Raw genomic sequence first — 25,607 nt, 5'->3', positions numbered from 1 at the left:
TATCCAGCCACGACACCACCGTTGCTCTCCTCTCCCAGCCCCGTGATCCTCAAGCCCCAGACCCTGTATTTCCAAGCCCTCTCTTGTCCTGAACAAGCCACTTCCCAATGGCACAACCCAGAGCACTGAAGCCCTGAGGAATACAAAGGCAGTTCCTCACCTCTGTCATGGCAGCGAGGGGCTGGTTCTCCTGCCCAGCCAAGCTGTGCCTTTGGCAAGGCAGAAGCAAGCCGGAGCATCGCGGGTGAGCTGCAGCAGCCCCGAGGCTGGCGCCAGGAGGAAGCAGCAGGTTACTTATTACTGCCACAGCAGCTCTATTTATGCTGCTCTCCGGGCTGCAGGCGTGCGGGTGCTTGAACAGGCAGACGCTGACCTGGCACGGTGGTTGGACTGGTTGGACTGGAACCACCTCGATGTCCCGGCAGCCCCCGGGGACACCCGCTCCCCGCACCAACAGGCTTCTCACCTCACCAGGGAGGTGCTGGTGGGTCACATCCTCCCATTGGGAAAGCACAGGATTGTGCGAAGCAGGAGCATGTGGAAATGCCTGCCGGGAGGCTGCTTTTCCCCTTGTGTTTCCCACTTGCATCACGGGTTCCCAGCCTATAGCCTGACAGAGGGGCTCTCTAAATTGGGGTATAGAAACCAAGGCATGGGGAAGAGAGCAATACACACCTGTGGGCTGGAAACTGGGGTCTGAGGGAGCACGTCATGGAGCAGGCTGGGATGGACTTTCATCCCAGGGCAAAGCCAGGGCTCTGCTGTTCTCTGTGTCCTCATGGGAGATGCTGGGAAAACGAGCCTGGGCTGGGAATTCAGGGTGCAAGAGCCTGTCCCCAGCCCATGGAGGGGGAATCAAACCTCCCCCCCCCGCAAGGCTGCACTGTCAGGGAAGGGTGGCTTGGGGCTGTAGGAGCAGGGCTATGGGGGGATAGAAACCTGAGCATTCCCCCCCCTCCCGGGTGCATTATAACTTATAATTAGTTGTTATGAGATAACTTCATTCATGTGCATGGGCAATGTGGGGGCTGTGCTGATCTGGCTCCCCTGGGTGGGCTTTTCTTCCTCCAGGACAAGCTGGCTGCAGGTATCCAGGAACGGCTGTGACTGGAGCGCTGGGTTTGGCTCGCTGTTGGAAAGGTTTGGAGGATTCCTGGGATGTGGCTGTGCTCTGGGCTGGGCTTTGCAGTGATTTTATCGTACGTGGGGAGCACCTCTGAGCAGGTGAAGTGTGAGCAGTTTCTGCCGGTAAAACAGAGTAACGTGAGCCCCTGGTACCTCTGCAAGTACCAGGGCATCAAATGCCCCTCTGAAAGGCCCTTTTGTTGCTTGCTGATGGCTCCCGGTGGGGCTCCAGTTTCCTCCTGGGTGTTTCTGTGCAAGCAAGGTCTTTATCCTGCATATTTGGTTGGATAAACAGTCAGGAGAGATACCAGCCCACCCTGGGAATGTGTGCAAGGGCAGGATTCGAGGTGCCCATAGATAAATACCCACCCTGCATGGCTGCTGTAGCTGGAAAGGCAAATGAGGCAAGGATATGCGTGGAAATACGTTGTCCCAGAGCAAAGCATGCGGCAGAGGAAGGCAGGAGCATCTGCAGCCACCCAGGCTCTCTGCCTGCTGAGGGGTGCCAGTGAGTCCCTGAACTTAAGGATGGACAAAGCAACTGGGGTTGGGGAGAGAGGGAAGAAACCTGCTCCAAAGGGAACAACTGAGCCAAGGGGAGGGATGAAGTAGCTTGAGTGTGCCCCTGTAAGGATGTGCAGGCAGTCCCAAAGAGCCATTTCTGGCCAATATTCAGCTTTGCAGAGCATAAGGAGACACTTTATCAAGGTCCCCACTGTGCTGGGTCCCCAGGGCCCATTGCAGGGTGGGTGGCCTTGCTCCAGCTAGGGCTGGGCTCTCCCTGTGCAGCATCAGTGCCAGTTAAAGTGCATTTCCCCCCCTCTTTCTGCAGAGAAACCAATTCCCTGCTGTAGGCACTGACTGCAGGAGCTGCCCAAGAGCACAGGGTTGCGTTTGGCACAGAAAGGTGCTGCGGGGAGGGGAAGGAAATGATTTGCCTGAGCTGGTGGCCAAGCCTGAAAATGCAAAGCAAGGCTCACAGGTAAGACCCCGTACACAGATCTATGTAATGTCATTTTCTGTTGTAGGACCGCTCTCATACTGGCCTTTGATTAGGGAAGGAGGGTATGGTGAGCAGGGAAGGGCAGCCCTGCTGTGCGTCAGGAGGAGGAGCTGGGCAGGTGAGCCAGTGGAAAATACCGTTGGTTCCATGTGGGATTGCTCTGGTAGGGGCTGATGCAGCAAAACCAGGGGGATTTCCCACCCAGCATCTGAGCAGCAGTGCCCCCAAGGCGGGGTTGTGTCGTGCTGAGTCACACATGGGGATGTGACGAGTTGGGTTTGTGGTGGGGTTTGCCTCTGCAGAGCTTAAGGGACAGGAAAAACTGCAGGGGCGGGTCCAGCAAGTGTGGCAGTCCTGCTTTTCACTCCTGGCTGGAGGAAAACCCACCCCCAGTGTCATCCCCGAAGGAATTTGAGTCTTTGGTGGTGGTTATTATACAGCTGGGTGTGAGAAGTGTCGGGAAAAACGCACCCTCATTGGTGCTGGGATGGCAGCTGGGAAGAGGTGATGCTGGACACGGTGTTAATTGTGATGGGGTTTGCTGGAATGCAGCTGCAGCTCAGCTTCCAGCTGACCCATTGTGCCACTATTGGAAACATGCTCCCACTCTGGTAACTATTGCATGTATAGTGCATGGAAAGATTGATCCTGCCCCTCTGTCCACTCTCATAGGATCCCCCTTGGAACTGTGTGCAGTTCTGGTGTCCTCAACATAAGAGCTCTTGGAGTAAGTCCAGAGGAGGCCACGAGGATGCTCAGGGACTGGAGCACCTCCCATATGGAGCCAGGCTGAGAACACTGGGGCTGTTCAGCCTGGAGAAGAGAAGCTGTGTGGAGACCTCAGAGCAGCTTCCAGTGTCTGAAGGGGGCTGCAAGGATGCTGCAGAGGGACTCTTCATTAGGGACTGGAGTGATAGGACAAGGGGTGATGGGTTCAAAGTGAAACAGGGAAAGTTCAGGTTGGAGATAAGGCAGAAGCTCTTCCCTGTGAGGGTGCTGAACCCACACAAACTAGTCTGGGATTCTGTGGTTGTTCAGTTGCATCTTAGGCATGGAAATGTGCAGAGGTTCCCTGCTTCCTAGAGCCACCCACAACCCCATGCAGGACCATGGCTGTACCTGGAATGGCTCTTCCCAGTTAGCAGGTGGTGAACTGGGAATATTTATAGAGGGCAGCAACCGGATTAAAGTGCTTTCCAGGCTCCTTGCAACCAGAAGCCCTGCTCTGTGGGGTTGTTGCCTTTGCCTTGTGGAACACAGCGATGAGCCCAAGTGGTTGTGGTTCCTCAAACAGGTTTCTGCTCAGAGCAGCACATTTGAGAAAAGGCTCTGCTCATGGGTAAGAGCCAGTTTCATGGTGCACATCCCTCACAAGTTGCTTTTCAAACTAGAAATGGGGGCTATGAGCACTGTGAGGACCCTGCTTGGAGCAGGTGACCCAGCCCGTAACCCACAGCTGGGATGAGGTGTGGGAAAACGTATAGCTCTTATATATTCCATAATGGAACGCAGGGATTGCAGGAAGTAGATGCTGCACGAGCCTCCTCCCGGGTTGCAGGACCCCAGGAAGCATGCAGGTTGGGGTCTGTCCCCGTCATCACTGGGCGCATAACGAGTGTGGGAAAAGGAGCACCAAAGCACATCCCTGATGTGCCCGAGCTCGTTGTTGCTGCAAGGAACCTTTTGGAGAAGGGGAACCAGAACCAGCCTGTGCCACTGCCTTCCGGCAAGCACCGAAAGGAGCCACAGCTCCGCAGGGGGAACCGAGGGGCCGGACGGGCAGGGTCCGTTCCCCCTGTGCCCGCACGGGGAGCGCTGCCCCGCGGCCGCCCCGCCGATGGGGCCGGGCCCTGCAAGCACCGCCCCAGGAGGGCCGGGCTGGGAGCACCGGCAGGGACCCGCCGCAGCCGCCGCCGGGAGGTACGCGGGGCCGGGCCGGGGGCTGCGGGACCCCAGTCCCGGGAAGGAGCCGAGGGAGCGGGGCGGGGAGCGGGGGCTGCGCTCGGCGCCATCGCGCCGGGGATGGGACTGGGACGGGGACGGGGACGGGGCTGGAGCCGGGACCGGCTCGGGCTGGGCTCGGTCCCGCGGTGCTCGGGGCAGGGAGCGGGGCTGGGGCAGGCTTAGACCTCGGGCAAGGACGGGACCGGCTTAGGCTCAGTCCCGGGGCAGAACCGGCTCGGGCTCGGTGCCGGGACGGGGCCAGGTTGGAACCGGGTCCCGGTTGGGCTCTTCTCTGCACCGGGGGCACCAGCCGGGGCTGGAGCCTGCCCCGTGTGGGGGCCCTGAGGGCCTCTTGAGTGCGGCCCGTGGGAGCGAGGGGTCCCTGGTGCCGTCCGGAGCTCAGCCCGAGCCCCAGAAGGTGAAACCACCCGAGGGGAAACGTGCCCCGCCGGGGGTGTGAGCGGCACGGGGGGCTGGGGGTGGTGGTGTGGGGGTCACCCCTCATGGCGCTTGGTGCCCTGCGGGTCCTGAAGTGGCCTGATGAGGGTGAGGAGGAGAGCGGCCACCCTTTGGGAAGGATCCGCTGCTTCCCCCCGGCTGTCAGGAGGAGGGGGGCGAGCCCCGCTCCCAGCCCGCCGGCCCCTTTGTGGCGCTCCCCACGGGAGGCTCGAGCACAGACCCGTTGCTCGAAGGCGTCAGGCCCGGGGAGGTGCCGGGGACGGGGTGCGCACGAGTGTGTTTGGAAAGCAAACAAAGACAAAGGGAAGGGAACCGGCGCAGGGCAGCTCTGTGCCGGGGGCTCTGTGACCCGAGCAGTGGTCAGGGGGTTGCGGCTCTTCCCACTGTGCCATTCCTGCTAAAGAAAGAGTGCCTGCAGCTTGGAAGGGCTCCGGCAGCTCTGCCAATGGCTCCCAAGTGGTGCTTTAGGGAGAAAGCAGCGCGGGCACCCTCCTGCACTGTGGGTTTGGGTTACGGCCGTGACAGTGACAGTTATCTCGGGAAGCTCCTGTCTCTGCTGTGACGATTTTTTCCTATGAGAGGCACGGGCAGAACCACGGAATTCTTGGGTTTGGAAGGTGAGGTCGGGTTGGAAACCCCTTCAGGTGGGTGTTTTGGTAGGCCGGGAGAGCAGGAAGTGTGCCAGCCACATTCCACCTGCTCTGTCACAGCCCCATGCTGGAATTGTTGGCTGCTGGGGGGTGTTTTGTGGACTTCTGCTCTGCCTGAGTGGTTTTTCCCTTGCGAGCCAGCTCTGCATGTTTGTGCGTGTCAGGAGCAATCCGTGTGTGTGTGTTCCCCATAGGTACCTACAAAAGGGGTGTCTCGGGAATCACGGCATGCCCAGCACCAGTGCAATGGAAGTAGGTTGAGGTGCCTTGTTGCAGCAGAGGTTGTGTGTGAGGGAGCCCCACGTCAAGGGCTGCTTGTGCCCTGCTGAACTGACCCGTGTCTGCGGGAGCAGCTCTTGCTGTGGGCAGCGTGCCCCAAAGCAGGAAACCTCCGTGTTTCCTGGAGGTCATTTAGAGTGTGGCTGGGTTTGTTGGGAAGCACATCCATGTGAGCAGGAGCCCACAGTGCTGTGTGTGACACAGGATGCCCTCAGCTTGGCCTGGTGGAGCCTGAGTGAGGGGAAGCTGCACCAGGATGCTTGGTCCTGGCTTTTGCTGCTGGTGGGATTTCAAGCTCCTTAAAGTAGGGAAGAACTTCCTTTGATGTGAGTCCCTTCTAACCCAAACCAGGCTGTGATTCTGTGATCTTGCAGCTTTCAAAAGGCCCTGGGTGTCTTGGCGTGCCAGCCAGGAAGACAAGCTTCCTAGATGGCCACGAGGAACACATGGGTGTGTGGCTGATGAGCCCAGCCCTCACCCCAGGTGACTCGGAAGTATGAGATGCCTTTGATTTTTGTTATGGATAATGACACGGGTGGGGAAAAACCTCAGGAAATGCTTGCAGAAGGAGCAGTGTTTGCCCATCGGCACCCTGCAGGTAGCTGAGGATTGGTGATGCTCAGCACCATAAAGGAGCTGCCTGTATTTGCACTCACATGGAGATCCTGGCAGGCCAGGGCAGGGCTGTCTGCTCCCAGCAGCAAGGTATGTGTCCATCTCGGGAATGCTGCTCAATGTGTTTCTTGTTCCCAGTGTGTTTGTTAGGCAGAAACCTGTGTTAAGGCTGCACCAAAGCAGCCAGAACTCCTGTATGAGCTGTGCAGGAAGCGTGGAGCAACCTAATCCCCAGCAAACCTCCAGCCCTATGGGAATACCTGTGCCTACCTGGGTGAACACTGGGGCTTTGTGCCTGGCTGCCCGGCCAGCTTCATCCCTCCCCCTGCATCCTCCATCACTCCCTTGCTGCTCCATTGGCTCCTCTCTGGGTTGTTCTTGCTTGTTGGCTGTTTGAGAAGTGAGGGGCAAGGTGATACTGCTTTGGGGCACAGTGAGATGAAGGACATTGCTGAAACCCAGGGTGAGGATGAGGAAGGTGGTACCAGCACGATGTGCCAGGTTAGTGTCTTGCACTAACCAAGCTGAGATAAGGTTCCAGGTCTCCTGTGGTGTGATGGGAGCTGCTTAAAGCCCTCCAGGAGGGCTGGGAAGCATTCCGAGGCAATAGGAATGCCAGATTTAGCTTCGGGGGACATCAGAAGGGCAGATGGGTAATGTCTGAAGGCGCTGAAAGGCTTCAAAGGAGAGGGTGGTATCTGGCACGGAGCGAGGTCACAGGCCAAGAACCATGGGGGAAGGCTGCTGGAACAGCTTTATCTTGGCAGGAAACAGCAGATCAGGAAAAGTAAAGGAGAACAAAAAGCGAACACAAAGGTGCGAAGTGGAATTCAAAGGGAAGCAGGAAGGAGACAAAGCCCAAGTGCTGGGATTTTCCCAGGCCCGGGCACACAGCATAGGCTGGCAATTCAGCTCCCTTCTCCAGCCCCAGGAGAGGAAAAGCCCCCAAAGCTCTGGTTTAGCAGCCCCTTCCTCGGGGTGTTAGGCTGCTCTTGGCTGCTTGTGTGAGCCGGGCTTGGGAATAGCACGGACAGTGCACACAGCAGGCTGTACCTGGTGAGGGCTCACTGACCTGCTGGGAGCCTGTGCCAGCGTGGCTTTGGTGGCTGTGGCAGTATCATTATCCCCAGGAATAAATGGCAATGTCCTTAAATACAAATTTAAAAGGACTCTGTGTCCAAGTCCATTACTGCTTTGCAGCAAGAACTGCTCTGATGCTGTGATGAAATTATGGAGAAAGAGAGTCTGCGAGGCAGTTTCTCATACTTCAGTGGCATAGTTCAAGCTAATCATAGAATCCCAGACTGGTTTGTGTTGGAAAAGACCTTAAAGCTCATCCAGTTCCAACCCCTGCCACGGGCAGGGACACCTTCCACTAGAGCAGCTTGCTCCAGGCCCCGTCCAACCTGGCCTTGAACGCTGTTATTCTGCAGCCCTCAGCGTGTCTGTCCGGCTGCATTGCAGCCTCCTGAGCTCGGGAATGCACCGGGAAGCCTTGGCTTTCCCATGATGCCCTTTTTTTGCAGGAAGCTGCAGCGCCGGGGGCCATGGGGTCCCCTCTGGGTGGGCTGGGAGAAGGGGGAAGCACCCTGTGTAGTGTTCCGAGAAAGCACTGCTGCTTGCTGGGTGCTGTCTGCAATAGTGCAACTGAGGAGGAGTCCTTAAAAATGAAACTTAAGGAGAAAGAAAACTGGTGAAACAGCTCCTAAAGTGTCTGTCGGGAATGCCGAGAGCAGTGAATGTGGGTCACATTCTTGTGCACTCTTGGCAGGAAGTGTAAGCAGCAAAACATGGGAAAGCCCTGCTAGTCTGCACGGGGCTGTCCCTCCGGGTCTTTATTCCCTGCTGAGATGCTCTAGAACAGGCTGTGGGTGTTTGTCCAAAGGCCTAACCGGCATTTCAGCTCAGCTGCATGGCGCTGGGTATTTCCCACACCACTGGTGCAGGGAGGAAACTCCCTCCATCCTCTGGGCTGTATCTGGCCAGGAGCATCCCTGATGCTGGGGCAGTGGAACGTGGGCAGCCAAAAAGGCCTAAAGATGGGAGAATACAGCCCAAGTTGTGACCTGTTGGTCTGTGCCTCCTTGGGGGGTTGAACCTTTGTGTGACAAGGCTTCTGCCACTGCAGGAATGAGGTCGAGTGGTCACCAATTAGCAGGGAAGGTGGTTAATGAGAAGGCAGGTTGGGTGTAAGCATGGAACAGACTGCCCAGGGCAGTGTTGGAGTCACTGAAAGTGTTCCCAAACTGTAGATGTGCCATGTGCTAGTGGTGCCTTGGCAGTGCCGGGCAATGGTTGCACTGGATGAGCTTAAAGGTCTTTTCCAACCTGGTTGATTCCATGATTCCATGATCCTGTGTTGCTCCATCATGGCACACTGCAAGCCGTGCATCACGCTTTGACTCCTTGGAAGCCCTGGGGCAAGCTCATCCCATTCTCTGTGACTGCATCGGGGTTTCACCTGCTCCCTGGATGCAGACTCATTCCTCGTGAGCCCATGACAAAGCTATTGCTGCTGGAGCAGGACCGGGAGGTGGTGTCAGGGAGAGATCCAAAGGTTGCGGAGGGCAGGGAGTGTGATGCTGCTGCAGGCAGCGGTGGCTGTTGTGCTTCCTCGTGAGTCACCTCCATGGGGTTAGAGTTTCACCAGGAGCACCGGGATGCAGAGCACGATCCGAGGCTGACTCCATCTGAGCTCTGCATCCCCACAGTGGGAACACCATTATGAAGGGCTGGTGTCTCCCTCAGAGAGGAAGATGCTATCTGCTGCCACCCTGGCTGCTGCCCGTGCCAAAGGCCTCCAGGCTGTCTCCAGGTGTGGTGGTGGTGTGTGGTTGATCCCAAGCCCTCCCACGCTGAAGTAATAGTTGGGTATGTCCCAAGAGAAGTCATAAGGTGCCCCTTGGCTCTGGCAGCTTGCAGGGAGCTGGTGAGAGGTGTGCGAAGCCCAGGAAAGCACAGAGGAGGTGGAGGTGCTCCTGGCTTTGCAGCCACACCAGTGGAGTTTAATGATTCAGAGATCCTGGTGTAAATCATTGCCAGGGCTGCAAGCATGTGTGGGATGGGGATGAAGGTGGGTCTGCCTGCAGGGAAGACCATGTGCCCTGGGCAGGCAAGTGCTGGAGCAGGGCTGGAGCAGCCTTTCACTGTGCTGATGGGTGTCCATCTGGATGGGGCTGCCCCCAGCGCCAGGGATGCTGGACCAGAGGCAGAGATAGCAGCAGCTCCTTCTCTGGCCACTGACGTCAGGGTTATTGCTAAAGCAGTGATAAACACATGCTCTGGAGAGCCAAAAGAAGAGCTAATTCAATAGAGACACAGACTTGTATGTCAGGTCTCCTGCTTTAATCTGATTGCTGAGGGATCTGCATAAAACTTCCAGGCGCAGAGATGATGTAGAATTGTAAATCCTGTGCTCTCCCAGGGGTGAGGTGCCCCAGGAAGCCCGGAGAGACTGGGAACAGGCACAAAGGTTCAGACCCCAAGTTTAGATGGAGCTGAGGAACAATTCCTTCCCCACAGGGTGCTCAGGCATTGGAACAGGCTGCCCAGGGCAGGGCTGGAGTCACCGTCCCTGCAAGTGCTCACACAGCGTGGAGGGGAGGCCTCAGTGCCATGGGTTAGGGGTGGCCTTGGCAGTGCTGGGGTACTGAGAGAACCCTGGTACACACATGAGTAAAGCAGGGAGGCTCCAAAGGAGGTCCAAGGCTCTGGTGGAGCTTTGCTTGCAGGGCTCCGGGTTACTCACCCATGGGTGCAGGAAGGGGTTGTGCTCAGAGCTCCACCTCCCCCAGCCGAGGTCAGGAGGGTTCTCTGCCAGGATGCTCTGCCGTGTGCTGGCTGGGAAAGCAGCAGTTTTGCTTTCTCTTCTCCATGCGGGGAGAGGCAGTGCAGGGCAGGCAGCCAGCGCTGCAGGGAGCCCCGCTCTGTCTGCGCCAGGGCTAAAGGAGGAGATGTACAGATTGAGATTTGTTCCTGAGCATTTCCAGGTTAATGGGCAGTGATAGCCACTGCTTGCCTGGGGCAGTGCGGCTCCAGAGAGTGTGGAAAGTTGTTTTGGTGGCATTCTTCCTGGTGCTGGGAAGAGGTTGGTTGTAACACTCCTAAGGATGGCCGGTCTGCATTCTTAGCACATGGTACTGATTGGGTTCCTTTCTAAGCTTGGTGGATATTACAGCCAAGAAGGCAGCAAAGGGTTGCGATGAGAGTGGCGGGCAATGATCTTGCTGCCTTGCTATGTCCTAACGCGCTCCCCACAGACACACTGATACAAGATTCCAGCATTAGCTGCATAAGACGATGTTATCACAGCCACTGCAATGACAGCTGCATAGCCTTTGCTTCACACCATGCGCTAACCATTGCTTCCCATCTCTTCCCAGAGCTCACCGCCGGCCTGGGGAGGGGACCACATGCCTGCTAGCAGGACTGCAGCCTCCCAGACCTGAGCCATGCTGTAAGGTGGGGACACCCAGCCAGCAGCGAGAGCAATGGCCCAGTCTCGTACCAACGGCTCGCACTATGCCCTGACAGCGATAGGGCTGGGGATGCTCGTCCTCGGCATCATCATGGCTGTGTGGAACCTGGTCCCTGGCTTTGGCCCCGACAACAAACCAACCACCCATGCTGGGAACAGCAGCAAGCCCGACCGTGGCAACGGGGGCATTTTGAAGAGCAAGACCTTCTCGGTGGCGTACGTGTTGGTAGGGGCGGGCGTGCTGCTGCTGCTGCTCTCCATCTGCCTCAACATCCGGGACAAGAAGAGGCAGAGCGAGGACATTGTTCGCGTGCAGCACCAAGTGTCTGTGGAGCCCTCGCACCAGGAAGACAGGTAAGCCTTTAGGGAGTGGGGCTGAGCAAAGGAATGAAGCCAAGGGCTGCTGTTCTTCCCTAAGGAGGTCCGGAGCAAGGAGCGTAAGGCTGGGAGGGCTGCAGTAAGAGAGCAAGTGTCATGGTTTGGGGTTCAAACCTATGGGGATGAGGAAGGAATCACTCCAGCTGTACACACGGTGCTGTAGGTGAAAGGGAGCGTTGTTTGTGTGGAGGCTGGGGTCTGGATGGAGCCGTGGCCCAGCCAGCCGTGCCACTCCTGCCTTTGTCACTGCACAGGCATTGTGCTGAGGGGGAATGCTGCCGGCACTGGTTAATGATTAACGCAGGAGAGCAGCCTGGTGCTGCAAGCCAGGCCAGCCGGGCCAGTGATGGTGGTGGAGGGGAGCAGGGCATGGATGGAGAACGGGTTGTGTCTCATTGGGTGCAGCCAGAGGTGCCAAGGAGCCTTTCAGCTATGGCTGGGAATGGAGTTTAGACCTCGTGAAAGCCTGCAGGGCTCTTCTCTTTGCTCAGGGAGCTCCAGTGAGTAGAGCAAAGGCTGCTGCAGCAGGCACAGGCTGAGCAAACACAGGGTGCAGAAGTCCCCATCCATCTCAGCCATGCAGGGAATCAGCACAGTCCCTGGTGCAAGCTGTGGCCAAGCAGAGAGAAGCAGGAGGGCAATGGGACAACAGAGGGTGTGAGGAGACAGGAGATGATGGCTGCTGCATAGGGAATGCTTTGGGGGAAAGCGTTCTCCAAATCTGTGACTGCAGAGAATTCTTCTCTGCAGATAAGAAAACCCAGGAAAAAAAAAACAGAAAACTGGGTATCCCTATTGGATTGTAAAGGTAACTTCAGGCTGCAAAAGATATTTATCTGTGCAGGCTATGTGCTGGTACTTTTGGCATAGGGGTTAAAGTCTTGCGGAGCTGAATTTGTTTGCAGAAAAGGTAGCTATCTAGCTCAAAAGGCATTGGAATGGGAAAGACAGAGGGTGATGTCTCTTTCAAATGCAGTTTGACTGATTTTTGAGAAGGGGAGGAGAGAAATCAGTTCTGCCGGGGGCAGAAATCACTGCTGTGCAATAGAAAAAGAGGTTTTAAGGGCAAAGGAAGTGATGACCAAATATTGGTGTACGTCACGAGGAAATAAAAACCTGTCTGAATGTAGGTGGGGTTGTGATCTGTTCTGTCAAACAAAAAGGAACTCATCCAGAGGAGGCCATGGAGATGCTGCGAGGGCTGGACTGGATGAGCTTTAAAGTCCCTTCCAACACAAACCAGGCTGGGATTCTAGATAACATAGACAGGAAAACAATTTGTTAAAGGTCTGCAGAGGGGGTCCAACCCGTCTCCACACAAAGCTGATGTGCTGCTGACAGCCTAATTTCTTCCCATCTAGCCAAGAAGAGGACGACGACACATCTTCCCAGTACTACGTCCCCAGCTACGAGGAGGTGATGAACACGGGCTACTCTGAGCCCAGAGACTTGGACAGGAGCACCAGGATCAGCGTCTCCCTTCCCTCCTACGAGTCACTGACGGGGCTGGATGACAGCACCTCGGCACCCGGCGCTGCGAGCACGGAGCCAGGCACGGAGCAGCCGCCCGGGCGGCACAGCTCCCGCCTCAGCAAGCGCCTGAAGCCGCTCAAGGTGCGCAGGATCAAGTCAGAGAAGCTGCACCTGAAGGACATCAGATTAAACCTGGCCCAGGGGAACAGCACTGCCCCTATCACGATAGAGCCGCTCACCCCCCCACCCAAGTACGAGGACATCCAAGAGAAGGTGCCAGGGAGCCAGCAAATGACTTAAACCCTCACCAAAAAAAGAGGGAACCTGTGATGCAGCTGGGATTTGGGGGACTTGGGGGGGGTTAAAACAACCACACTAAGAGGGGCTTGGTCTGTGGGTGCAGAAGTGGTCAGGGCTTCCTGGAAGCTGCAATGTGGAGAATGCAGTAGGTGCATAGTGCTGCAGCGTGAGGACGGGGTGAGTTTTCCCTTGTTACAGAAGACTGTGGGGAAAGAGACCTGGATGCCAGTGAGTCTGCTGCTGTGAAGTAAATGAAGGCTGCAAGCGCCAGAAGTGTCATTTGTGGTGGTTTTACATAAGGACTACCCAGCGTGGTTCCACTCTGGATTCCTCAGTACAGGAAAGACGTGGACCTATTGGAGAGGGTCTAGAGGAGACCACAGAAATGAGCCGAGGGCTGGAGCACCTCTGCTGTGAGGAGCGGCTGAGAGAGTTGGGATTGTTCAGCTGGAGAAGACTCCAGGAGACTTTATTGCAGCTTTTCAGTTCTTAAAAGGGGCCTGTAAGAAACATGAGGAGAGACTTTTTAGCAGGGTGTGTTGTGATAGGATGAGGGGTGATGGGTTTAAATTAAAAGAGGGAGATTCAGGCTGGATGTGAGGAAGAAATCCTTTACACTGAGGGTGGTGAAGCACTGGCACAGGTTGCCCAGAGAGGTGCTGGATGCCCCATCCCTGGAGACATTCCAGGCCAGCCTGGATGTGGTTCTGGGCAGCCTGGTCTAGATGAAGATGTCCCTGCATTGCAGGGGGTTGGACTGGATGAGCTTTGAAGGTCCCTTCAACCCAAACCATTTTATGATTCTATTCTATGATGTACCTTTTCACCTCCTTTTCTCCTTACCCCCAGCAAGACGTTTCCAAGTCACTAAACTGATATTGAACAAGGATTTTCCAAGTGGAAAAGGAAAATGTTCTTTTTTTTTTTCTTCTTTTTTGGCATCTTTTCTGTCTGAGTAAGGGTAACTGCATTGCCAGAATTCACTGCAGCTTCTTCCAGTCTGGGGCTGGGATGGTGGCCTGGAGCCAGCCCAAACTCCTGCCAAGGTCTGTGCTTGTTGGTGGGAGCTCAGAAACAGGCCCTGTGCTCCTCGGGAGGGGATGGATTTCTTGCCTTGCTTGTTTTCTCTGTTGTGTTTTGTGTTCTGATGCAAAGGGGTGTTTGGAGGATGGATCCAGGGGGTTGGGAGCTGGTGTGCGGCTGCCAGGAGGTGCATTGCAGGGCGCAATGACTGCTGAGCATCCTGAGCAGACCTGCTCTAAATAAACACTTTGTACCTTGTGTTTGTGTGTGTTACACTCTCGTGCATGGCTATGGCCCTCTCCGAGCTTTGCAAGTGGTCCACAACGTTTCAGAGTGGATCCTGCTCCATGGGTATCCCGGCCATGTGCTGCATCCCAGGCTTCCAGCAAAGCGATCCATGACAAAGTCATCATGTTCAGGCAAGGGCTCTCTCATATGGTCTGAGTGTTGGTGGTGTGGGTGGAAAGCAGGATCTCCCAAGGATGTTTAGCTGGTGTTGGTGTAGCCAATCTGCCCTCTGCCTCTTGCTGCTGGTACCATGTGGCTTTGCTGGGGTGATGCTGATGTTGTAGTTACGGGTTGTACAGCAGATCTTGACTTGGCAGTATGGTTGACCAGAATGAAGATAAAGGGGAAATGCTGGCCCAAACCCATCTAGCAGTTTCTCTCATTAGCTGTTATTTCACATTGCATCTCTTCTGTTGTCACGGGGCAGGATTTTCACTTTCCTGTGCCCCAAGGCATGATCTCAGATGGGCACAGTAACATGGTTGACCAGGGGGCTTCCTTACTAAAGGGAAGGAAACCAGTAGCAGAATGTAACCTGGATTGAGGGAGTGGAAGGTGTCCGTGCCCATGGCAGGGGGTTGGAACTGGGTGAGCTTTAAGGTCCCTTCCAACTCAAACCAGTCTGGGATTTGAGGTCTGGGGGATTCCCATGTTATTCTTGTTGAAAGGTTGCAAAGGTGGTGCAGGTCCTTGGAAGTTGCCTCCCAGGCACGTGTGCCCCTAAGAGCCTGTCTGGTGGGAGGCAAGGCATGAGGTCCTCTCTCCCTGGTGAAGAAATGCAACCCTAACAGTTCTCTTGGGAAATCTGGGTTAATAAAATGAAGCTTCTTGTCTGAGTCATTGGTTTCATCGAGCTTCTTTTCCAGAAAGTCCTGTTGAATGAAACTGACTGGCACAAGCAGCATCTTTCCCAATGTCTCGTGTAGGAAAAGAGCTGGAAAACTGGTGTGAAGTGCAGTGACTACAGTGAAACAGGCCGTGACTAATGCAGTCATTATGCCAAAAATGCCCAAATGGCTAATGAGCATCTCCTGCCTCTTGCATACTTGTCCTTTGGTATTTGGAAAGCAGAGGGAGATATGGGATGCTGAGAAGTGTGAGTGCTCCCAAAGACCCATGCTGGTAGGTGAGAAATGGATGTACTTCCCCATGTAGCGTGGAAGGTTGCACGTAGATCTTGGATCAGTATCTCTGGAAGGTAACTTGTTTTCCATGTCAACCCACAAGATGGGCAGACCTGGTATTAATGCAACTGAGGAAACACATAGTGTTATGCTCCAGCTGGACTGGGGCTGGAAAACCTCAGCTGCTCTGTTGAAGGCAAAGCACTTGGAAGGAGATTAAGGGACGAAAATGCTGGTAGTGGCAGCCAACATTGAGGCGTGTGCTCAAGTACGGTTTGCAGAGTTCTGTGTAAAACCTGCTGCTTCTGCCTCAAAATGAAGCATGGTAAAGTCTTACAGGACTCACTGTTCTCCTGCATGTGTTTCGCGTGCAGCTCCCCTCTATTCCAAGACCTGCTTGTGCATGCATGCACAAGAACCATAGACTGGTTTGTGTTGGAAGGGACCTTAAAGCTCCTCCGGCTCCACCCCCTGCCACGGGCAGGGACCCCTTCCACTGGAGCAGCTTGCTCCAAGCCCCTGGGTCCAACCTGGCAATTAATAACGAATAAATAAAGGCGGGGAGCAGGACTAACAATGTCCTGCCAGGCTGTGCCCCCGGGAGGTCTGTGATGTGTGTCACGGGCCGGCCGGGACCGCCGCGCGGAGCTGTGTTGTGCTGCTGGGTCAGTTGCTTGGGAAAAGGAGGAGGAAAAATCCACCTCAACCAAAACAAAGAGCAAACACACCCCGGAAGCAGCGGCTCCGGCGCGGCTGAGGTTTCCAAGGCTACTGAGAGGCTCTGGCCAGCCGGGAGCAGGGCTGCCTTTGGGGTGATTTCGTGTGATTTCTGGTGTGTAACGTGGTGAAGAAGTTCCGTGCTCAGCTGTGTGTGTTGGGTGGGGATCGCTGAAGGAGGAGCTGTTTTTCATGCAAGGTGAAGGGGCTGGATGATGAGAGCCTTCCTGAGGAGCTCAGAGGGGTGTTTTCAGCTGAAACCACACACCACGATCATCGGCCGGCACGAAGGGTCCGACATCGTCCTGCAGGTAGGGGCAAGGCAGCTGAGTGGTGTAAATGAGTCCTGATTTGGAAGCAGGGAGCAGGATGCCCATGGCAGGGGTTGGAACTGGATGATTTAAAGTCCTTTCCAACCCAAACCATTCTATGATTGTCTGCGCTGTGGTCATCAGTGCAAAGAATAAGGGCTTCTAGCCTGCCTATGCTGGGTATCCAGCAAGAAGAGGGGATATTGCAAATCAGTAACCAGAGCAGAGCTGCATTCCATCATGTTTCTCTTGCTTGCCTCTTGGTTGCCAGTCTGCAGGTGTAGCCCAGCATCACGCAGCCCTCAAATTCACTGCCTCGGACAACAGTTTCTGCCTTCAGGACCTCAACTCCCCCCATGGCACCTTCATCAACGGCTGCCAGGTCCAAAATGCAGCTGTCAGAGTGAGCCCAGGCGATGTCCTGCGCTTCGGCAAGGGGGGAGCAGCCTTCGAGCTCGTGGTGGATGGGGCTGCCCAGGTAAGGATGAGAGCTGCTGCCCAGGGAGCAGGAGCAGGCTCCCAGGCTTGTCTGGTTTATCAGGGGCTGTAGAGATAGGACAAGGGGTGATGGGTTCAGACTGGAACAGGGGAGGTTCAGGTTGGAGATAAGGCAGAAGCTCTTCCCTGTGAGGCTGCTGAGGCGCTGGCACAGGGTGCCCAGAGAAGCTGTGGCTGCCCCATCCCTGGCAGTGTTCAAGGCCAGGTTGGACACAGGGGCTTGGAGCAAGCTGCTCTAGTGGAAGGGGTCCCTGCCCGTGGCAGGGGTTGGAGCTGGAGGAGCTTTAAGGTCCCTTCAAACACAAACCAGGTTGGGATTCCCTGATCCTTGGAAAAAGATGGAAGGGGAGGAATGAAAAGCTTGAGCTCCCTCTGCTGAAGAAACTCAGGCAGTTTATTAGGGAAAAGGAAAAGGGAGCAGATTCCCAACTGGAAGCTGGACATGAGCAAGCATAGGTCTGGAAAATGTCTTTATTTTTTTTCCCCCTCTATTTGCATTTTATGTCTCCTCAAAAGCTGCTTACTGACAGAGGAGGTGAGCTTCAGATCAGACCTTTAGAGCAAGTGAAAAGGTCCAGCCCTGATGGACGCTTTGCTTGGCAGCCGCACGTGTAACTGGAGCTATCATGGTCTGTGCAGCAGGGCCAAGGCATCACAGCGACTTTGGCATGCAAGAGATTGCAAAGCAGCTGTCAGCTGGGACAGAACGTGGTCGAACGCAGTGGCAGTTTCCAATCTCCAGGAAAATAACTGTCCGTGGAGGTTGTTGAGCCTTTGGGTTATGAAACAGTTAAGGATTGGTGAGTTCCAGTGTTGGTTTTATTATCTGGGCTCTTGAGGAAGCCAAGAAAATAGATAATAAGAGCCCAAGAATATGTGTGTGTCACGTGCCTGGTAGTGAGGAGTCATGGAGCCTGGTCTCCCAGCAGAGAAAACTCGCTTGGAGCCTGTACATCCAGATATGCAGTTTTGGAGGTCTCAGCGAGAATCCCAGCCCAGCAAACAGACCTCCTGCCCCCAGAGCTAGCCAAGAGAACTGTAGAAGATGCTCAGCTGCAGGATGAAGCCCGGGCAGTGGGGTGCCAGCCCTGGTTGGGTGAAACTGGTTAGTGCTGGAGGAGGGAGCACTTGAATCTCTGACAGCATGTGTGTCGGATGCACACAGACCAGTGGTTCTGAACAGTGACACAGAGGAAGCCCTGGGGGTACTTCTGCATTGCTGTGGCTTTGTGATCTTTTTCTGGTGAAATAGCTTTGAAGCCTGACCCTGCTGACTGCAGAGTGCATCACCTCAGCACTGCACCCTGTGAAGCCTTTGTGGTTCTGACACAGGGAGGTCTCTCTCATTCTCAGCAGCGTGAGAGGAACTCACAGTGTTGTGAAGATGAGCAGCACCCAGAGAGGAGTCACATCCCTGCGGTACCCTGGAGCACAGAACAAGTGCCCACAGGGGCATTGCAGGTGCTGGAGTAGTGGGAGAAGAGCTGGGTGACGGAATTCTGCCTCCAGGCCAGGTCTAAGGCCATGTTCAGCCTTTGTAATTGAAGGCTACATGTAAGCAATGTACGAGACCTTGGTGGTGGAAGCTCTGCTCATAAGGAGGACAGCAAATAGCAGCATGCAAAGCCCTGTGTAAGGGCTGATAAATGCAATGGCAAGGTAGGAGTGCCACGAGAAGCTTTAGATCAGCACAGAAAATTGGAGAAATGGCAGGGTAGGAGCTGTGAGCCAGGAGAGGTGTGGAATGAGGGCTTCCAGGTTCTGCAAATGATGTGGACAATTATGGTTGTCAGCTCAAGAGAGGAAGGGAAGAGATCCAAAAGCAGCAAAGCCCAGTATTTCAGTTGCATTCCAGCAAAGCATTTGGGCTTCCTGAGCTAAGTCTGACCCTTGGGGAATGGAAATGGGAAAGGACTAAAATTCTGCTTCACCTCAGATCTGTGCCTGGGTTTAGGCCTGATAACGTTCACAGACCCTTGCTGATAACACTGTCTTTTTCCACCATAGGTGTCTGATCTCCCCAGGAAGCATTGCACAGGGTGGACTGGGCAGGTCCAGGTGGTTGCAGAGCCCAAACCCTCGACTCCTACATCTCCTGCCCAGCTCCCCTTGCTGCAGCGGCAGCATCCCCCTGGCTCTCCAGGCAGATGGGCTCCCGGAGCTACCGGCCGCGTGTCCCATCCACTGCTGTGGAAGCCACCCAGGAGCGCCTGGGCTCGGAGCATGGCCACCACCGTCTCCCTGGATGCTTTCAGCAGGACCTCAGCAGTGAGGGCAGGTACTCCCCAATGCAACATGGTGGTTTATAGCCTGATGTCCTCTCTGAGCAGCTTAATGTTGAGTGGAGTTGATGTGAGTGGTGGCAGTTGTGATCCGAGCATTGACAGCTACTGGGTGTGAGTCCTTGTCCAGTGGAGATCCGTGATGTGGTACTAGGTGGCATTTGGATTGGTTAGGCAACGAGCTGTGACATGCAAAGGGGAATGCCATTGCACCTCCGGCTGAGAGGGACTTTTCCTCTTCCTTCTTCCTCGTGTGTGATGACTAACTCTCTCTGCACTGGTGATTCATGCACCTATTTCTGTCTCCTGATTGAAGTGGTGTTTTTGTCTACTTTGAAGCACAGTTTCTGGCTGTCTTGAGTGCTGGAGCTTTAAACTAGGTCTGTAGTTGATACGCTTCTGAAAATCAAGTATGAAATGGTGACGGAGCAGAGGCAGGGAGTGAGGGAAGAGTGCAGCTGGAGAACAAAGCTTTTGCTGCACATGGAGTTTGTTACAGCTTCATACAGAGTCCAGTGGTTTTCCTGGTTTAGGGTTGAGTCTTTTGAAGAGTCAGAAGTAATACAAGAAATCTGCTAAAAACCCAGAGAGGGGCTTGGGACAAGGGCCTGTAGGGACAGGCCAATGGGAATGGCTTTAACCTGCCCGAGGGGAGACTGAGATGAGCTCTTAGGCAGAAGCTCTTCCCTGTGAGGGTGCGGAGGCGCTGGCACAGGGTGCCCAGAGAAGCTGTGGCTGCCCCATCCCTGGCAGTGTTCAAGGCCAGGTTGGACACAGGGGCTTGGAGCAAGCTGCTCTAGTGGAAGGCGTCCCTGCCTGTGGCAGGGGTTGGAACCTGAGGAGCTTTAAGGTCCCTTCCAACCCAAACCAGGCTGGGATTCTATGGATACAAAGTCAATTGTGGTATATTGAAGTACCACTGGTGCCCCAGAGCACTGTGGAGTCCCACAGGTGTGTGCACAGGCAGAACTTGAACCTGCAGTGAAGGTACAGAAATGAAGCTGCTGCCTTTGAGGCATTTTTGGTTCCCAGAGGTGTATTATGCCTTGCTATTGTGCAGACTGTTTGCATTCTGTCTTTTTAGTGCCAAATTGGTTTCTCTGCTGGTTGTGACCCAAAAGTGTAAACTAGTCACTGCCTTACAGTAGTTTTGAGACTAGTGAGAGTGATGCTGCAAGAAGCATTACTTCTGCCTGCTCATGCTGATGTTCGTTGGCATCACATTTGCTCTTTTCCAGTCTCAACCAGCGTCTTGAGTGATGGTGTGAGCGGCGTGGGGAGAGCCCCTTCCCTGGGAGCTCAGGATACAGAAGAGAAGGTGAAGGTGATGCTGGGGAAGGTGTGAGGGATGCTGACCCTGTCCTGGTCCTTGGCAGAACCTTGCCCAATGGTTGTGTGTCCAATCACGAGTCCCTGCAGAGTCTGCTTTCCTGGATGGGGACTGATGTGTGGATAGAGGATGTGGGCACAGCCAGGGCGAGCAGGTCTCATGTGGTTGGTGGCCAGGAGTTGGTCCCTGCTGGTGTTGTGGTAGCTCCAGGCTGGCAGATGGCACCCTTAATCTCCCCACAGGGTGAGAAGGAGGAGATGGGTCCCCTCTCTGGTTTGGAAACAGAATCGAAGCAGAAAGATGCAGCAATAAGAGATCTGCAGGAGGAGATTGCAGCGATGGCAAAGACCTTGGCTCAGGTGGTGGCAAGGAATGAGGTGGAGCTGACCCAGAAGCTGCTTGCCTTTGACCAAGAGCTGGAAGCCAAAGCAGAGCTGATCAGAACCTTGAGGGAACAGGTACTGAATAACACCCTGTTGTGAAGAGGAGCTTTTGCTGAAAGCTGGTGCCTGGCAGAGGAAAGGTGATGGAATTCTGGGTTGCTGTTGGCAACTCTGCTGTGGCTGCACAGAGGTGTGATACTGTGCGGTGCCTGTCTTCCCAGCAGCTTCCCTTTCTCTGGACTGAATCTAAGGTGACCCTATCTGAAGCAGTGACTGCTGAGAGTTACTCAGAGATGCTGAAGAGTAACCCATCAGACCTGGAAGCCTGGATATCAGGTAGAAAATGGCCTGCCAGGGAACATGGGCAAATCTGTGTTTTGCAGATCAACAGCCTAGAGAAGGGCTCTAGCCAGGTTTTCAGCCATTCCCTCCATGAAAGAGACCTGGAGATTGGGAGGCTGCGGAAAGAAAGCGAGAAGTTGAAGCGAGACCACGCTTTGACTGCAGGTATCATGTCCTTGGGGCTCAGGAGGAGCATGAAGCCGTTTGGGACTGGCTCTTGATAATGAGTGAGCACTGGCAAATGCTTTATAGTGACCCACAGAAGTCTTCTGACCTGGTTTCTGAGTCCTGAAGCTCGGTGGGAGTTGTGGATGGTGTCTGATGTGACAAGTGCCCCTGGAGCAAGGGACACGATGGGCATCATAGGCAGGGAGTGATGGGACCAAGCACCCTGGTAGGGGAAAACAGCCTCATGTGGTGATCAGGGGAGGCTGAAAGTGACGCTGTTCAAGGGCTGCCATGCACACTGGTGGGGAGACCTGACCCCCAAGCTGCTGTGGACCTTCATGTGGCTGCAAAGGCCACCCCAAACCAGAAGCCTTTCCCGATGGCTTCTATCCCTGCCTTTATCAGGCACGAGGAATGCAGTTGGTGCACAAAGCATTGGCTTTTGCAATGTATTCAGATCAGAATCAGAAGTGTTCTGCCTGGTTGCACTGGCGGAGATAAGGGAGCAGTATGGGCTCTTGGCAGGGAGGAGGCGTCAGAGACATGGATCTGATACAGCCAAGCAGCAAACACTAATCCCTAGAAGCTGCTCATCCCTCTGGGAGTATGTGCTGTGAGGCCCCAGGGAACTTGTTAGTGACTCTGACTAACTAGTTAGCTAGTCAAAGAGCAATGTCCAACACAGCATGCCAAAACCTGGACCCGCTTCCCAAGGTGGATGGTTGTTGAGGAGGGAGGACGGATGCTCAGGGGTTTTGGCAGGGATGCTCTTGGGTAACCTATGTTCTGTGTTCTCCCAGGCCTAGTGACCAGCCTGCAAAGGGAGATTGCTGGGAAGGAGCAGAAAATCCAGCAACTCCAGCAAGAGGCTGAGAAAGTGAAGAAGGAGACCAGAGCAAAGGACAATCAGCTGGCAATGCTTTCTGCCAAGGTTGACAGTGTGACTCACATAGGGGTTAACACGGGAAAGCTGAGAAGGGTCACACTTCTCCCTGTTGTAGCAGCTGGAGTGGATATTTTTTAGGGCAGTTGTAACCCAAGGGTCCTGGCTGTCTGCACGTGGAGGGTGCAGAGCTGTACCTCTGGCTCTGCTGTGATGGGGACACAGGGCAGTGTCACCTTCCCCAGCTGAATCCCTCTCCTTGTTCTGCATTCAGGTGCTGTGTGCCCTGGATTCCTGTGAGCACAGTAGCTGTTTGTACTCCTGAAGTGCTTGTGCCAAGATCCTCCTGAGGAGCCATGGAAACCCCTTCATGTGGCTCCCTGTGTCCCAGCCTGTTTTCCCCCTTTAAACTCAGCAGGTTGTTTCTCTGTGTTTGCAGCTCCCTCCTCAGCTGGCAGAGCTGCAGGATCTGCATAATGAGTGTAGAGCAGTGCTCCGAAGATGAATGATGTGCCCTGCTTTGCTGAGGAGCAGCACTTTAACTGGTGGCAAGGGGATGACATGCTCTTTTCATTTCACATGAGCTTGACATGACCATAGGTGGATGTTGCTGGGTCCCTGGACTAGCCCCACTCTGCTTAGGCAGCTCATAGTCAAATGTAAGGTCCTTTGAAGCAGATAAACTGCTCCCAGCAGGATGAGTTGTCTGGGTCCTAGATCTCTATTCAAGCTCAGTCACCCTGAGTGCAGTGTGATCAGAGTGTGATATCCTCAACTTCTTTGGACACAGAACCTAAAGGAGCTACAAGAAACCCAGAGAGCGGCTTTGGAGAAGGGCCTGTAGGGACAGGCCAATGGGAATGGCTTTAACCTGCCAGAGGGGAGACTGAGATGAGCTCTGAGGCAGAAGCTCTTCCGTGTGAGGGTGCTGAGGCGCTGGCACAGGGTGCCCAGAGAAGCTGTGGCTGCCCCATCCCTGGCAGTGTTCAAGGCCAGGTTGGACACAGGGGCTTGGGGCAAGCTGCTCCAGTGGAAGGGGTCCCTGCCCGTGGCAGGGGTTGGAGCTGGATGGGCTTTAAGGTGCCTTCCAACCAAAACCTTTCTATGGTTCTCTAAGCGCTTGAGCTGTTCTGTGCAGGAGGGGGACCAGGTCTCCCAGGTAAGCATCCTGCTCTGGTGGCCCAGGTTGCTTGTATTGAGGCAGGGAGCATGTCCCAGAGCATCCCTCTGCATTTTCCCCTGCTCTGTGGATGCAGGAACATCCAGTTAGACAGGAGCTGCACACACAGGCTTGCAGGAGAGGGTGCTCCGGGCAGGCAGAACAGAGCACAGATTCCTTGACTGCCGAGCTGCCAAGCATATTCTGACAGTGATCAGCCTGGAAATGTCTGTTAATGTCATGTTCTGCTATGGATGTTCTGAGGTAGCATTTGTTTTCCTGCATCCTTCCCCCTGTCTCTCTTCTACGGCTTCTAAGGCCAGAGTAATTTCTCCCTGTCAGCTATGCCCTGCAGATGTTTCTCCTCCTCTCAACCAGGTGATGCTTTAATGGTGGTGGTTTCATATAGGCAGTTCCAGGCATGGATACTCTTGTGCTCTGATGCCTTGATGGCCCCATCAAGGGCACTTGGCCATTCCATTAAGATCTAAGCACGGAGCTTGGCTTTAGCACTCAAGTATCTGTTGACATTTGCTGTAGTATCTGCCTGCCCTGAAGGTGTTTTCCTGTGTTGCCATTCATTCCAGTGCTCTAGAATCCGAGAGGAAATGAAGCAGGAACTCGGAGATCGGGAAGTAATGGCATGCCAGAATGTGAGTCTGAATTCATTTGGAGTGATGGAGCACACAGGAGAACTGCAGGAAAGCATCATCCAGGGAATAATTAACTGGGCATTTTAAGGGAGGTGTTTTGAATCCAGTTCCTGTAAGAAAGGAATGAACTGGAGAAGCGTTAATCATAGCACTGGATTGCAGTGCAGGCGGGTGCAGTCAGAAAGAAGGGTGGAATTCCACCGGAAAGTTGATCAAACCAAAGTAAATATAGGCAAGAAGGAAATTCCAGAGCACACAAATGGGATGGATGGGGAAAATGTATGGCTTACTGGTTCAAGTCCTCCCAAGAGGCAATGCCCAGCCTCTCTGGTGAGACCCTCACCATCATGGGACTCTTGCAGCGCATCAGGGAGCTGGAACATGACCTGGAGAGGCTGCAGGGGGAAATCCGGAAGTACTGCATTGAGCAGGAGAGCATCCGAAGCCAGCTGGCTGAGAAAGCCAAGGTAACAGCGTGGATGTGAGGTGTGTGGTGGAGCACACGTGTCGTGTGGGATAGCAGCAAGCCCTGGGAATGCAGGATGTATGGAGACTGGATCCAAGTGCGTAGAGCTCTTCCACAGACCCCACTGGGAGAACCTAGCTCGGGCAGCAGACCATAGGGTAGAAAGTTGAGGATGGATGATGTCCAAAGAGGAAAAGTGGCTTTAAGGGTCTGATGCCACGAACCCACCCCCTGCGAAAGGGTTGCTGCTGCTATGCTGGTATTGCAAAGCCACGCTTGGAGCCGGCTGATGTGAGCAGTGTGCAGCTGGGGCAGGAGTCCTCAGGATGCGATTCCAAAGTATTGCTTTGATGTGCAAATGCTCTCGTTGCTGCAGGCTGAGGAGGAGCTGAGGGAAGCCGGAGCCAGGCAAGCTCTGCAGCTGCAGGAGATGGGGCGCAGGGAGCGCCTGCTGCGAGCCGACCTGGCACGGGCCAAGCAGCAGGTAGGGATGGGAGCAGGGATGGGAGCAGCAGCAGCAAAACCATGGGGTTACAAACAGGGAAGGTCATTGTGCTCCGGTGCAGGCAAAGGTATAGAGTCCTGAGCACCAAACCCTGGCACAGGGCTTAGTTGTGGTCAGATGCAGCGTGGCAGGCTTATCCACAGGATTTGTGTAGAAGCTGTAATAGGATACAGAAATGCACTGTACTATGTGTAATCACAGTTCTCCTGTCCAGGACCTATGCAAATCCTCCTCTGTGCCTCTGCAGAGGCAGCCCTTTGCAGAGTAACATCCTGCTACATCCCCAGGATAAAGCTGTGCTTCACGCAAGAAGGAGATGCCACCTCCCCAGTGTGGAGTCCTGTTAGCTGGAATCTGTTAGGAATCGCACTCCCTGAGAGGCCCAAAAAGCTCTGAGGAGTTTGATCACACATTTGGAAAATAACCCTGGGGTTTGTGCAGAGTAGAGCCCAAGGGCTGATGGAGGCTTTTGGGTCTGCCATGTGGGTTAGCACAGGGATGGATGGCTATGGGAGCACCAGCTGCAATGCATAAAGCATAATACATAATACATAAAGCACTAAGCTGGTGGGAATGGTTGTTGTCATCTCCTGCAGAGAGGCTGGGGGTGGCATCCTCTGCCTGCCCTGGCTGTTTCAGAGGAGGAAATAAGTGTCAGCCATGGGAAATCCCTGCTGGAAAGTGGGATGGAGTATCCGCCTGGCACAGGCGCTCTGTCCTGTGCGGTGTGCACCGGTCCTCTGCCATGGGAATCCTCCCACAGCGGTAGAAG

General features: G+C 54.7%; 2 protein-coding genes across 8 annotated transcripts in view; both read left to right on the top strand.

Moving 5' to 3' along the window:
• The first annotated feature begins 1,964 nt into the window (after positions 1-1,964).
• Positions 1,965-13,986, top strand: TMEM51 (transmembrane protein 51). 3 transcript variants are annotated; one of them, XM_061479403.1, is made up of 3 exons: positions 1,965-2,107; positions 10,458-10,906; positions 12,292-13,986. In XM_061479403.1, exons 2-3 carry the CDS (start codon positions 10,566-10,568, stop codon positions 12,701-12,703), a joined length of 753 nt encoding a protein of 250 aa, XP_061335387.1. In that variant the 5' UTR covers positions 1,965-2,107; positions 10,458-10,565; the 3' UTR covers positions 12,704-13,986. The 3 variants fall into 3 exon arrangements, with proteins under 3 accessions (XP_061335387.1, XP_061335385.1, XP_061335386.1); XM_061479401.1 differs by lacking the exon at positions 1,965-2,107 and adding an exon at positions 3,918-4,048; XM_061479402.1 differs by lacking the exon at positions 1,965-2,107 and adding an exon at positions 10,096-10,162.
• A 1,795-nt stretch (positions 13,987-15,781) lies between these two features.
• Positions 15,782-25,607, top strand: part of LOC133282987 (EF-hand domain-containing protein D2) — a 29,584-nt gene continuing 19,758 nt past the window's right edge. For 2 of the 5 annotated variants that reach the window (XR_009747743.1, XM_061479390.1), the window contains exons 1-10: positions 15,782-16,166; positions 16,438-16,644; positions 18,672-18,942; positions 20,185-20,270; positions 20,519-20,734; positions 21,043-21,166; positions 21,970-22,100; positions 23,799-23,864; positions 24,227-24,331; positions 24,707-24,814. Coding sequence is in view for 4 of the 5 variants with exons in the window: in XM_061479390.1 (XP_061335374.1) it covers positions 16,068-16,166; positions 16,438-16,644; positions 18,672-18,942; positions 20,185-20,270; positions 20,519-20,734; positions 21,043-21,166; positions 21,970-22,100; positions 23,799-23,864; positions 24,227-24,331; positions 24,707-24,814 (1,413 nt within the window). In the remaining variant the exon portion in view is untranslated. Of the gene's footprint in view, positions 16,167-16,437; positions 16,645-18,671; positions 18,943-20,184; positions 20,271-20,518; positions 20,735-21,042; positions 21,167-21,969; positions 22,101-23,798; positions 23,865-23,992; positions 24,332-24,706; positions 24,815-25,607 lie in introns of those variants that run through there. The other 3 variants (XM_061479389.1, XM_061479388.1, XM_061479391.1) reach the window with 3 other exon arrangements.

Source organism: Pezoporus flaviventris, unplaced genomic scaffold (assembly GCF_033815535.1).
Source record: "Pezoporus flaviventris isolate CSIRO_AGI_PZ_B2104156 unplaced genomic scaffold, CSIRO_AGI_Pfla_v1 ptg000148l, whole genome shotgun sequence".
NCBI lineage: Eukaryota > Metazoa > Chordata > Aves > Psittaciformes > Psittacidae > Pezoporus > Pezoporus flaviventris.
Note: the sequence above shows the minus strand (reverse complement) of the source record. Positions and strands in the feature narration are given on the sequence as shown.

Excerpts from the sequence above, each read along its gene's own strand:
- TMEM51 (XM_061479403.1), top strand. The coding sequence starts at position 10,566 with ATGGCCCAGTCTCGTACCAACGGCTCGCACTATGCCCTGACAGCGATA. Across the intron at positions 10,907-12,291 it reads CCCTCGCACCAGGAAGACAG|CCAAGAAGAGGACGACGACA; the intron begins GTAAGCCTTTAG and ends CTTCCCATCTAG.